This window comes from Cornus florida, unplaced genomic scaffold (genome assembly GCF_030987335.1).
Source record: "Cornus florida cultivar Cherokee Brave unplaced genomic scaffold, ASM3098733v1 CherokeeBrave_3.0.0_Hap2_Chr05, whole genome shotgun sequence".
NCBI lineage: Eukaryota > Viridiplantae > Streptophyta > Magnoliopsida > Cornales > Cornaceae > Cornus > Cornus florida.
Window position 1 is genome coordinate 61,743,602 of NW_026775575.1, and position 13,284 is coordinate 61,756,885.

The following is a 13,284-nucleotide window of genomic DNA, read 5'->3' on the forward strand; positions in this document are numbered from 1 at the left end:
CTTGTGTCATTGCTCCGAGCCGTCAGACCAAGATTGTGTCTTTTCAATAATCTCACCCTAATTAATGAAGGGAGAGATTATTGGGGGTAGATGAAGACACCAAAAATGATCCGGGCTTGGTATGATTCATATTGCTAAGAACGGGTCAGGTATGGATAACCCGGATGGAGCAAGTCCTCACTAAATAGGCCGAGGTCCAGGAAGTCATTACGGAAGCCCATATTATGATGAAAGAAGTTGAGCCCAAATAAAAGGGATGAAGATAGGTTCAGCCCAGGAGTGGTTATAACTGTCTAAGTGGTTGTAACCGTCTATAAATAGATAGAAATGAGAGGGAAAAGGAGTTAGAAAATTATTGGAAGTGTAAAGTTTCTCTCTCTACAATTGAAGAAAATTCTTTGTACTTTCAGATACAAACTCTTCAGAGATGTTTTATAACTGTGAATTCGTAAGGTAAAAGTTTTAAGTTTAATCAGCTTATTTGTTTTGGTTGCATGATTTTTTAACCAGACAATTAGACAGAAGGTAGAGTGAGAGTGTTCTTAAAAGAATGGGTACCTCACGTGTTGTTTTGTGAACTTGTTACATAAATTTCTTAACGCGTGTATCATAGACTCCTTAATGTGAACCTACCTATGTAGCTTTGTACCGCCAAAGAAGTGGGTTGGATAGACAAACATCGTCCCACTAAAGAGATGTAGGAGAGTACAGAGAGTACAGAGAATGAAAGCGCGGTATAGCGAGAGAGTTTAGAGTCAATAGAAGACTATGCATTATTGCATTTGAAAATGAAAGCTATTTATATGCCAAGCCTTATTAGCCATGATGTATACATATGTTAACTCGAGAATTCTAGAATAAGATTCAAAAAAACTCAAAAAATATTTATATTTAGAATATTTATCAAATAAATAGACATCTCCAAAGTATTCTAAATAATGTTATACGAAAATATACCGCCCTACATGAGCGTAAAGAGTTTTAGAATGTATTGTTGGGTATGACATTAGGCACACAAAAGCTCATGGATACAAAACAACAAATATCAGATAGTTGAAGAAAGGACAATTCTTGTATTGGAAGTGGTGTGGAGCAATAAAAATTTGACATCAGTGTAAAAGTTAAAAAATATATATATATTTAAAGATGTGTTATATCCATCTTTAACAGAAATTATTAAATGGTCTTGAACTATTAATACTTGACAAATCAGTTCGATTCGGACTTTTTGATTGAGAAAATAGCCTCAAAAGGACTTTTTGATTGAGAAAATAGTCTCAAAAGGGTGTATTAATATATAAGAGTGTATTAATACAGGGAACGGATCTTCTCCAAAGAAATTTTTCTCCTAACATCTCCAAGTACTTAATCCTACTAGTCTTATAATGCCATATCACCAACTTACCATTCCATCATTAATTTATCAAACTTAATTAATTAACTAATAAATATGATATCTTTTGAATTAAAATTTTCAAGATAATAATTACGCAATTTCCCATCCCGCTAAAACTTTCACTTTACTTTTTGGCAAATTCAATTGTAAGAGGAAAATATATATATATTTTTTCTTTCGGTCATAGTTGTATGATGCAGTGAAATTTATATTCTTATTCACAAATTCTTTTTAAAAAAAATTATACCCAAATTTTCAGATTTTTACAACACCCTTAATTAAATTATTTTCAATTGTAAATTTCGGAACTAATCCAATTGTAGCAAGGTAACTAATTAGATGAGAAAGGACCACGGCGTTTTTAGTCCAAACAATACCATATTTATTAACCCATAAAAAATTGTGAAATCTTTGTTGTAGTGGATAAAACTCTGGAAGGTAGATAAGATCCAAATGAGTTTTAAGTTATCTGATGTACCAAGATCTTAAAATGTTTTCTCAACTCAGAAAAAACTGTGAAATCTTCCAAACCTTAAATTGTAAGGAATAAAGATTGATGATAGCAGAGGGAAATTAATTAATAAAGATTAATTAAGGTTGGTGAATTAATGATGGAATGGTAAGTTGGTGATGTAGCACTATAACAACTGTAGAATTAAATACTTGGAGATGTTAAGAGAAAATTTTCCTCGGAGAGGATCCGTTTCCATTAATATATTACAAAAAAATTTCAATATTAGTTTTCATTGAAATATCCACCAAGTGTCAAATAGTCTAAGACTATATAATAATTTATCATCATTTATGGTTTAACCGGGTATTTCTCTCTCTCATGCGATAAACCGAAAACTCAAGAATTTCATAATCCCTAGCCTTTTCGATTTTATACTTCTTCACTATCAATTCGGTTCTTACATCGGCCCCGTCATGACCCTTTTTCTTTTATTCTACAATGCTTCCCATTTTAAGTCTGCATCAGAATCTGTGTGCGTATATATATCTATATATTATTGTTCGCACGGTTTTTGTTCCCTACGCCGGTCGATGGACTCTTCGCGGCGTGCCAGAGTATTTGTACAAAATACCCAAAATATGTAATTGAACACCAGCCTATCCCTTTTTCCGATGGCTGACTCTCAGGCGATTGTGTGGGAGAGAGACTAGTAAGAACTCCCAGCAAGGTTCTTTTATGCCTTGTTTGTAGCAAGGACTTTTTAGAGTGTCTAAAGAAATGCAACGGCTGATGAATGTTTGAATGGATGGAATGGCCGAGTGAAGACAGGCAGCAAGAACTTAATCGATCGCCGGCCGAACGTGATAGCGAGAACTTAATCAATCACCATCAGCCAAACACAATGGCAAGAATTTAATCGATCGCCACTGAAATGTGATAGCAAGAATTTAATCAATTGCCATCAGCCAAGTAATGACAAGAATTTAATCAATTGTCACTACGATTCAATGGCAAGAATTTAATCAATTGCCATTGAATTGAAAGCCTAACTAAAATTGCGTAATTAAAATTGGCATAATTGAAATTGAAAGAAAGTAAATGGCTGAATCGAAATAGTTGACGAGGATCTAATCAATTGCCATTAAATTGAAATAAAGAAATTGATAGGAAAATGACGTAGAGTCAATTGAAAACATTTTTAGTTGAAATGCATGTTTTGTGGTGGTGCTGGACCTCCTAGAATGGAATACAATACTTCTATTTATAGAAGTTCTATCTCAACTTATTTTCCTAAGTTATTGCTAGAAAATCTCTCCTTCTTTGATTCTTTCTCTTCACAATTTGAACTCAGTCAAATCCTTTTGTTATTCCGCTTCCTTTCTTGTCAAATCCTATTGTTATTCCGCTTCCTTTCTTGTCAAATCCTATTGTTATTCCGCTTCCTTTCTTGTTTTGTTTCAGTAGGAAATCTCTGTAAAAACAACCTTCCTCGATTTAATCACATGTAAGTTACCGAGATATTGCTAAAACGTTGCTAGAAAGTTGCTGAAAAGTTGCTAATTTTTAGCAACTCCCCTCTTTAAGTTTAACAGCCCGTTTCATTCCCTTAAATGGCCTAATGGTCATTTGTAACTTTTGAACTTATACGGCTATTCCTTTCTTGTTGAAATTCCTACTTCATTGGGATTTAGTTATTTATTGTAACTAAATCTCTTAAGTCTTCTCTTTTGAATTGATGACATAATTGAATTGATTCAAATCTCTACAAATATATTTAGCAACAACCTTATCAACAAAGTGGCTGAAATATATTTGCCTAGATTTTCTCCTTTGTCTCTCTATTGGCACGTCATCGCTGAGATGGCTGCCAGTTTTTGGTGCGAACAACTATACTATTAAAAGTATATACAATTTTAATTTTTTATAATATACTATTTTACTTTTCTAAATGAACTAGGTGACATAAGCGTAACGCTGCCTCATTATTATTCAACTCGATATAGATTTCATTTAGGTTTCAATCTTATGATTATAGAGCATGAAAAAAGAGATATTTATTTGATCTGCAAATTCGTAAATCCAATTGAATTGTCAATCCCATCGGTGGCAGATTCATAAATTATGAATCCACTTCCGTGAATCGACCTGTTTAAGATTATATTTTATAATCCAACCCTCTTTCTCCTCGCACACTAACAAACTGGACTCATTTAATATATTGTATAACAATTTTATTTTCTTTTTTGAAATTTCAATTTCACAACAACATTCCCTTGCATATTCAAAAGAAATCAAATGCATTACTTCGCATTGTGATTGAACCCTGTGCACTTCTATGTTAGAAGCAGGGGTCATACCATTACTCCAAACAGGAGATTCGTGTATTAATTTTAACTGATATGTGCCATACACAAACATACAACTAGTAATCTTCATTGGGCCATGGCCAAAAAAGAAGGGGGCCTATTTAGAAAAGTTCAATATATAGAACCAATCTAATCAATCTCTTATTTTACAATTGAATTGGATCGATTTAAGCCTTCATACGGTTGAATTCAATTTTGATTGTCATTAGGTTTAATGCCTATTTCGATTGGATTGATGGACTCTCATTTGATACATGTATATGTTTTTCAGTCTCGTTCCATTTTTTGTTTGGTACACAAAAAGTAAAACTGAAGAGCTTTTGTACTGAAAACGAATTCAACAGAAAGTGCAACCCAAATATATAATAAGGCAACCCATACCCTTCTCCTAACTTTTACATTCTAAACACCTCCTAATCTAATTTTCTAGATTCAAAATCTATTTCAGTTTTCTTATCAACCTTTCTTCCCCACCCACTCTCTCTCTATATACATCTTCTTCCCCCAAAATTGATAACTCTCTCCATAGGCACGTATCTATACTTTTCCAAAAACCTTCAAAGTCTATATATATTTTTAATATTTTATACCTATTATTTTCTTCTTCTTGTATTAAATACCTATAAAATTTTAAAATTACCCTACTAAAATTATATAAAAAAATTACTATTGTCCCCATAACATAGGTCACCCCTTACATAATTTTCTGGTCCGTCCCTATCTCTCTCTCCCTATCTCTCTCTGTATATATATACATAATTTTCTGGTCCGTCCCTATCTCTCTCTCTATATATATATTGTGAGATAGGGAGAGATATAAAGAGATGGCGGCAGAACGGGTGCAGGAATGTCAGAAGGCAGAGCACTTGTGCAATGGTGGAAAGAAAACAAGGACCCTAATACAGAAATCGATTAACCCATGTTTAATGGGTTTGATTTATTTTTAATCTCTTTATAACATTTGAACAATACTTGCCTCGTAGGAACTTCCTTTATCTTTTTTTTTTTTTTTTTTTTTGCAAGTAAAAATGAAATGGAAAGCAGAAAGCATCCCATGAACTACACAATGGCCGAAGCCAAGAAGGGCCCTAAGAACCTAAGAAATCAACTATTTCCTCTATGCATTTACAACTTCTCCCCTACAAGCCTCCTCCCCATCAAAGTTCTATTCCGCTCCATCCTGCCGAGTGATACCCAACAGATACGACACAAATGCAATACCCACCACCAAATCTTGAGGAAATTTTTTTGAAGAGAGTTTGTTGGGGTTGTCCAATATATGCATGGGCTAGTGTAGATATCCTTAATTTCATCACACAAAATGAAGACTCAGAAATTGAACATTTCTATCATTAACATTACATTATGTTCACAAAAGATAATAATAATATGTAATTCTATGTTCACAAAAAGATAATAATAATATGTAATTCTAGTATTTTGTCTACGTCTTACGCAGTTTATTTGCATAACTTGTCTATTCAGTGAATGAGAGAAAGTTGTAAAAACTTACAAGCATCCAGTCCAAGCAACAGTGTACTCAACTTCATCTGAACTAATACAACAGTGAACAGCCGTATCACTATTTACTCACCAAGCTCTCATCTTTTATATAGCAGGACAAATGTATAACATAATTTCGGTGTCATCCATGAACAATGTTACAATGTCTCTCATTTTCAGAATAGATGTTCTGCTTGCTAAACCTTGAGCTTGTATGTTAATGGAACGCACTCTGCATACTCCAGGACTCGAAGCACTGATAACAAGACAGTCTAAAACATAGTTAGCACCACAGTAATAAGATAAACTCCAGGATCCCTTAAAAAGAATGCTGCCATTGAAGTCATTTCCTGCCAGTTTATCTCTTTGTGATGTTCCGGGGGAGAAATATAGGGTGCAGCTCTGGATGCCGAGAAACTTTGCACCACCTGTTCTATAACAATCTCACATGGCTTAACCAATGTCATTCCAAATACACAAGGCAGCGAATTGTTTTTGTATCTCTACCATGAAAATAAAATGGAAAAACACTGTGACTCTGCTTTTACACTGACCTCATACCATCTCTGTGGCCAAACAGAATAAGCAAGGTACATACAATTTGGAAGCCAAGTGTAGTGTCACCACTAATCTAAACTGTTCCCAGCATTCATAGAATCATAATTGAAGCTGAATCAAGCCAACTAGGAAGCATCCTCTGGCCATTTCTCACTATAGAATAATTCAATATATACAAAGACAAACCCGATACCCAAATTTCCTGGACTGATTAAATAGTGCTGTCATCCTTGTTTAGCTCCAACACGTCAAGTTATCTGGACTACTTGAGTCTAACAAGACATGTCTGAGTTCTAAGGACAAAATTGAGGAAAAAAAATATGATACCTACTCCCTACTTACAAAATGCAATCCATCCAACAAGGTCTTATAGGTTTTTTCACTCATTTGACTATCCCTCTTCCTAAATTGTTCCAGAAGTTCAAAAGCATCATTACCCCTCCTGTCCCGACACAACCCTTCCAAGAGGGTTTTATAAGTCAGCAAATCAGGTGCCACGGAATTACGCAGCATATCAAACACAGCATTGGTGGCATCATCAAACCTCCTCTCTATCGCAAGGCTGCAAATCAGAATCATGTAAGTACTACTTTTTGGCATCAAGCCTTTACTTCTCATCTCCTTATACAAACCAAAACCTTGATTCACCCTACCCTTCTCACACAAACCCTTAGCTATATAACTATATGTATATGCATTCGGCTCGCATCCGTACAATCCCATTTCCCGGAAAACCCTAATTGCTTCATCAACTTGAAGACACCTAGAGTAAGCCTTAATGATCATATTCAATGCAAATGTATCAGGAATCACCCCTGAAGCCTTCATTTGCTTCGTTAACGATCTCACAGCGGGTAAATACACATAACAAACATTCAACTTATTGAATTTCCTAAGGAGTGAATTCAAGAGCAATGTGTACGTTTCTAACGAGGGTTTAGCGTCTTCAGATCTCAACATTTTTTTGTAAACATCAAATGCACGATTGAATAAAAACTTACGACCACAACAAAATCGAATCATGGAATTGAAAAGGAGCAAACTTGCGGAGCAAGCTCCTGCGATTACCTCCTCAATTAGGGTTTCGGCTTGACGATACCGCTGACCGAAGACTTGGATTTCGATGATCGTGAGGTAGGTGACGTGGTTGTGCTTGTAACCGCGTTGTTGAGCAGTCCACCGGAAAATGTCGAGTGCGAGATCGGGATCCGATTGGGCGCGCAAGGCTTCGTCGACGTCATCTGGAGTGAACCCGGGTTTGAGCTTTTCGATCCATGTCTCGAATTGCTTCTCGATAGGGGTTCGGGTCCTAGGGTTAGGGCAAGGGCTAGGGCTAGGGCTAGGGTTAGGGTTAGGGTTAGGGTTTGGGGTAATAGGATTTTGGGATGGTGGTGGTAATAGTGGAATTAGGGTTTGAGGGTTCTGTTGGGAGGTGCAGAAGTGGGTGGTGGAGGAAGATATAGAGCGTAGAGAGAGGGAAAAGAATAATGAATTTCTGAGAGTGGAGTTGATTGCGCGACGTATGGTTACTCCCATCTTGACATGAGAGAAGAGAGAAAGAGAGAAGAGAGAGAAATGCCGGAATTTTGGTTCTGGTTCGGCTCCGTTGCGGAAGGACATAAGAAAGCAAGAGAGTTTCAATCAAAAAAGCCCACAAATAATTTACTACTACCATTTCGTCCAATAAGCAGTTAACATCTTATCTGAAAAAGCCCAAATTTTTACTCATAATTTTCATTTTCTTTTTGGCAATTTATTTTTCATCCTTTTTACTGTTAAAAAAAAAAAAAAAAATTATGTATAATGAATAAGTTAATATAATGTTTGATATAAATTAGGGCTGCAAATGAATTGCCAAGTGTTTCGAAATTAGTTCATGGAACATTTATTAATTGAGACGAGTTTTATTTTTTTGATAAAAAATGAATAGATTCCCCGAATTCGGAGATACCTAATATGAGATATCTGAGCAGAGACAAGAGACACGACGGGGTTCATACTTTCACTTATTATAATATTGCATTCTTCAAATTTAAAAGACTTATTATTACTCTTTTTAAACCTACAAGAGTAATAGTATATTTCAAAGTTTTACAATAAAACCCTAATGTTGTGTTTAGTGTGCAAAAATGGAATTGAATGCACATTCTAACTATTTATTTGTTTGATGTGCAATTTAAAGTGGGAATGACTATTCCATTGGAATGAAAATCTATTTCACAACTAAACCTATGGAATGACCATTCCATTCCCAAGTAATTTTTTTTAAAAAAATCAACTTCCTAAAAAACCCTCATGTTCCAAGTCCAAAAACCATCATTACCTTCCACCACAACCACCTCCGCCTTTCACTACCATTACCATTACCTCTGCCTTCCACTACCGCCACCGCCTTTTACCACCGCTACCGCCTTCCACCACCGCCGCCGCTGCCACCTTCCACCACCACCACCGTCGCCTTCCACCACCACCACTGCCTTCTACCACCGTCGCAACCACCGCCTTCCACCACCTTCCACAACCACCACCACCACCTCCTTCCACCACCATTACCTCTATTACTTTTCACCATCACCACAATCACCTCAATTGGCTTCTACTATCGCTACCTACACTGCCACCATTTATTTTTTAAAAATTATTAAAGAATGTTATTTTATTAATTTAATTTATTTGTTACTAAGAGGGATATTTTGGATAATTCAATTTGAAATTTATTCTATTCTAAATTTTAAATTGATCCAACAAAACACTAGAATGGTTATTATCATTCTATTCTTACATTTTTTATATTTACATCCAAACAAAAGAATGAGAATAGTCATTCCATTTCGTTCTCATTCTCATTCCATTCCCACTTGCATTCCATTTTATTCCTGCACACCAAACATAGCATAAGTCTCATGAGTTTAGTCCAAAACCTTCTATTTCATAAGAGACCAAATATTAAACTTCACTACATAAGTCTATAAGGAAGAATAAATCTCACATTTAGCTGAGCTAATGAATGGAAAATTCAATTATGCTTGACCTAATTAATGTAATATTCTATCTGTTTCACTAAATATGTCCACATCAAAGAATAAATCTCATACTTATACCGGGATTGATATCTGGGTTCATGCTTTAAACTTTCCAATGGAAGCTGTAACAAAAAATGTGGGCTGTAAACTAGCAAGTCTCTTTCCCAAAATCCATGCACTCGAAGTTAGAGAATGGAAGGAAGAGGAGGTCGATTTCTTCGTATTTGAGTATCTATCGACGTTTGGAAACCCATTCGGCGAGGAACTACAGTCATGTACAAAGGTAAACCCAAATGGATTTCATTTAAATACAAGCAGCTTCCTATTATTTGCTATAGGTATGGGTGTCTGGGCCATATCCTAAAGCAATGTTCGTTGAAGGAGTTGCCGATATCGGGCTCTGATTCGAGCAATCTTCCATATGGGCTATCGCTCCGAGTAAAAGGTGTAGAAAGCCGATTGGTATATAGACTTGATAATTTGGATCTTGCCACTAGTCATTTGTCCAATGATATCCCTTCGACTACCAGCGTTTTAGGGACAAAAGCAAGCAGGTTGCCGACCTCCAATGACATCAGCCACTTTAGAAAGAGGAAGAATTTTTTTGGAAGCAAAAGAGTCAGGTAGACTGGCTTAGAGAAAGCAGGGATTGTAACTCTAAGTTTTTTCATGTTAAAACTCAGCAAATGAGGCACAAGAATTCCATCTTAGGCTTAGAAGACGATCAAGGGTGCTAGGATGAGGAGGAAAGTATTGTCTAAAATATTGCCATTAATTATTTTGTGTATTTATTTAAATCTTCAAAGCCTTCAGATCTGGATCGAGTGACTAGTTTACTGTAGCCAAAGATTACTGGCGCTCAGAATGCTGAGTTACTGAAAGTTGCAACTACTGAAGAATTAAAATCAGCCTTGTTCGAGATGCACCCATGCAAAGCTCCGGGCCAGATGGTTTCACACCCTTATTCTTTTATAAGAACTGGAATATTATAAAAGAGGATCTTGTGGAGTTTTTTAATGATCTTTTATCATCAGGTAATCTCTTGAAGAGCCTAAATCATACTAATTTGGTCTTAATCCCCAAAGTGAATAATGCTACCAAGATCTCTCAATTTCGACTAATTGCTTTATGTAATGTGGTTTACAAGATTTTTTCTAAAACTTTTGCAAATCGAATGAAGCCTTTATTGGATTGTATTATGGACATCCACCAAAGTGCTTTTTATTCTTGGCCGATTGATTCAGGATAACATCCTTGTCGGGCATGAGCTTTTGCATTTCTTGAAAACCAAAGCTGGGGGGGGGGGGGGGGGGGTTGATTTTTCTATGGCCATTAAACTGGATATGTAAAAAGCTTATGATAGATTTGAATGGAGCTTCTTATTAGCGGTGATGTCCAGATTGGGTTTTGATCCCAAATGGGTTTCTATAATTGAAGCGTGTTTCAGCAATGTAAGTTACTCTATTATTTTTAATGGCGTCTCTTCAGGTGTTTTTATGCCAGACAGAGATGTTCGTTAAGGGGATCCCCTATGCCCGTATCTTTTCATTCTCTGTGCAAAGGGTTTGTCAGCTTTTCTGATTAATGATCTTCATCGCGGTAACATCAATGGCATATAGATTCATAGAAGAGCTCCTATTATTTCTCACTTATTTTTTGCTGATGATTATATTCTATTTTGTAAAGCTGATTTGGTCGAGGTTCGCAGAATACAAGATTTACTCTCTATCTATGCAAGTGCTTCGGGATAGATTGTTAACTATGACAAATCATCAATTTTCTTCAGCAAAAATACTCTTTTGGATTATTGTGAAGCTATTAGAAACCTTTTGCTCATTCTGAGAGAAGGTGCGCAAGAGAAATACCTTGGGCTACTGGTCATCATAGGTCGTTCAAAGTTGGAGGTTTTCAGTTTTGTTAAGCAGAAAATGATCGCTTAGCTTAATAGTTGGAAAGGAAGTTTTTTATCTCTAAGCGATAAATAAATTTTATTAAAAGCCGTGCTTACAGCGATTCCTACTTTCTCTATGTCATGTTTTAAATTGCCAAAAAATTTATGTAATGGTTTAAAAAAGCACATGTCGCAGTTTTGGTGGGCAGGGTCTGAGGAGCGCCGCAAGACTCACTGGATTACTTGGGATAAACCGGTGGAACTAAAAAAGTGCGGAGGGCTTGGCTTTCATGATTTGGAAGCTTTTAACTTAGCGTTATTAGCGAAGTTAGGTTGGAGATTGCAGGTGGAGCGACAAGGTCTGGTTTATGAGCTGCTAAAAGGAAGGTATTTCTCTTTCACGGATTTCATGAGAGCTTCGAAAACTCATAATCCATCATGGGCTTGGAGCAGTATTTTAGCAGCTAGAGGTGTTCTTGAGAAACGACTGTTGTGGAAAGTTGGCAATGGTAGAGTGATCAATTGTTGGAAAGATTGTTGGATCCCTGGGAATATATCTTTTAAGCTTTCCCTATGGATTCATGACTTTTCTGTTGGATAGGTATCACAGCTTATTCTTGAGGATCCTATACGGTGCGATGAGAGGCTGATTTTTTAAATTTTTGCAACGAAGGATGTTCCATCTATCTTATAGATTCAACTCCATCAGACTGTCCAAGATGATAGGCAAATTTGGGATTATTCTACGGGCAGCAAGTTCTCAGTCAAATCTGCTTATTGGGTGGCTCTTTAGTTAAAACATCTAACTTGAGGTGTTTTATTTAATGATGTCAAAAGTAGTTGTTATAAAAAGCTACACCATTTTTGGCCCAACTTTTGGAGAATGGTTACTAAGCCAAAAATAAAACATTTCATATGGAGGTGCTTCTATGAAAAACTCACTGTTAGGGAAACCATATTAAGAAGAGGTTTTGTGAACACTGGGTGGTGTATGGTGTGTGGTCTACATATATAAACTATTAAACATCTGCTTTGTGATTGTCCAAGAGCTGCAATGGTTTGGAAGTGCAGCCCCTTGAGAGTGGAGGTTGCTATTATCAGAGGTAGTTCTTGACCGGTGTGGTGGATGGACTTGAATCAGAGATGGGACAATTATAAAGACAAGGAGTTCTTGATAGGTTTGACGGCTTCCATATGTTGGTATCTTTGGAAAGTTAGGAATGCTATGTTGTATGAGAAGGATTGGTGGCTGGAACAAAGGATTATTGACATTGTTATGAGTCAATTTTGGGAGTTTGTTAAAGCTCACCCTTCCTCCTCCATTACTGATCGAGCTATGTCTCCGGTGAGTTTGTCCCTGTTGCATATCAAGTGGTCTAAACCTGCTTTTGGTGTTTTAAAAGTTAATGTGGATGCTGTTGTTCATGCCTTTCCCGTTGAAGTTGTTGGTGGTCTGGTGATTAGAGATCATAATGGAGGTTGTTGGCAGCCTTTACTTTCTTCTCAAAGCATGTTTCAGTCCTTACAATTGGGGAAACCCAATTGCATAGAGAGCTACACCATTTTTGGCCCAAATTTTGTAGAATGGTTGCTAAGCCAAAAATAAAACATTTCATATGGAGGTGCTTCCATGAAAAACTCACTGTTAGGGAGACCGTATCAAGATGAGGTTTTGTGAACACTGGGTGGTGTATGGTGTGTGGTCTACATATAGAAACTATTAAACATCTACTTTGTGATTGTCCAAGAGCTGCAATGGTTTGGAAGTGCAGCCCCTTGAGAGTGGAGGTTGCTATTATCAGAGATAGTTCTTAACCGGCGTGGTGGATGGACTTGAATCAAAGATGGGACAATTATAAAGACAAAAAGTTCTTGATAGGTTTGGCGGCCTCCATATGTTGGTATCTTTGGAAAATTAGGAATGCTATGTTGTATGAGAAGGATTGATGGCTGGAACAAAGGATTATTGACATTGTCATGAGTCAATTTTGGGAGTTTGCTAAAGCTCACCCTTCTTCTTTCATTACTGATCGAGCTATGTCTCTGGTGAGTTTGTCCCTGTTGCATATCAAATGGTCTAAACCTGCTTTTGG

General features: G+C 36.5%; 2 protein-coding genes across 2 annotated transcripts; one reads left to right on the forward strand and one right to left on the reverse strand.

The window, feature by feature from the left end:
- Positions 1-5,207: 5,207 nt before the first annotated feature.
- Positions 5,208-7,944, reverse strand: LOC132306624 (pentatricopeptide repeat-containing protein At3g25210, mitochondrial). Its single transcript, XM_059804086.1, has one exon. The coding sequence runs from the start codon at positions 7,895-7,897 to the stop codon at positions 6,605-6,607; it is 1,293 nt and encodes a 430-aa protein (XP_059660069.1). The 5' UTR covers positions 7,898-7,944; the 3' UTR covers positions 5,208-6,604.
- Positions 7,945-11,378: 3,434 nt separating this feature from the next.
- Positions 11,379-11,792, forward strand: LOC132309346 (uncharacterized mitochondrial protein AtMg00310-like). The gene has a single exon (XM_059807662.1). The coding sequence runs from the start codon at positions 11,379-11,381 to the stop codon at positions 11,790-11,792; it is 414 nt and encodes a 137-aa protein (XP_059663645.1).
- Positions 11,793-13,284: the final 1,492 nt, after the last annotated feature.

Bases quoted from the DNA above. Each gene is read 5' to 3' on its own strand.
- LOC132309346 (XM_059807662.1), top strand. From the start codon at position 11,379: ATGTCGCAGTTTTGGTGGGCAGGGTCTGAGGAGCGCCGCAAGACTCAC.
- LOC132306624 (XM_059804086.1), bottom strand. From the start codon at position 7,897: ATGTCCTTCCGCAACGGAGCCGAACCAGAACCAAAATTCCGGCATTTC.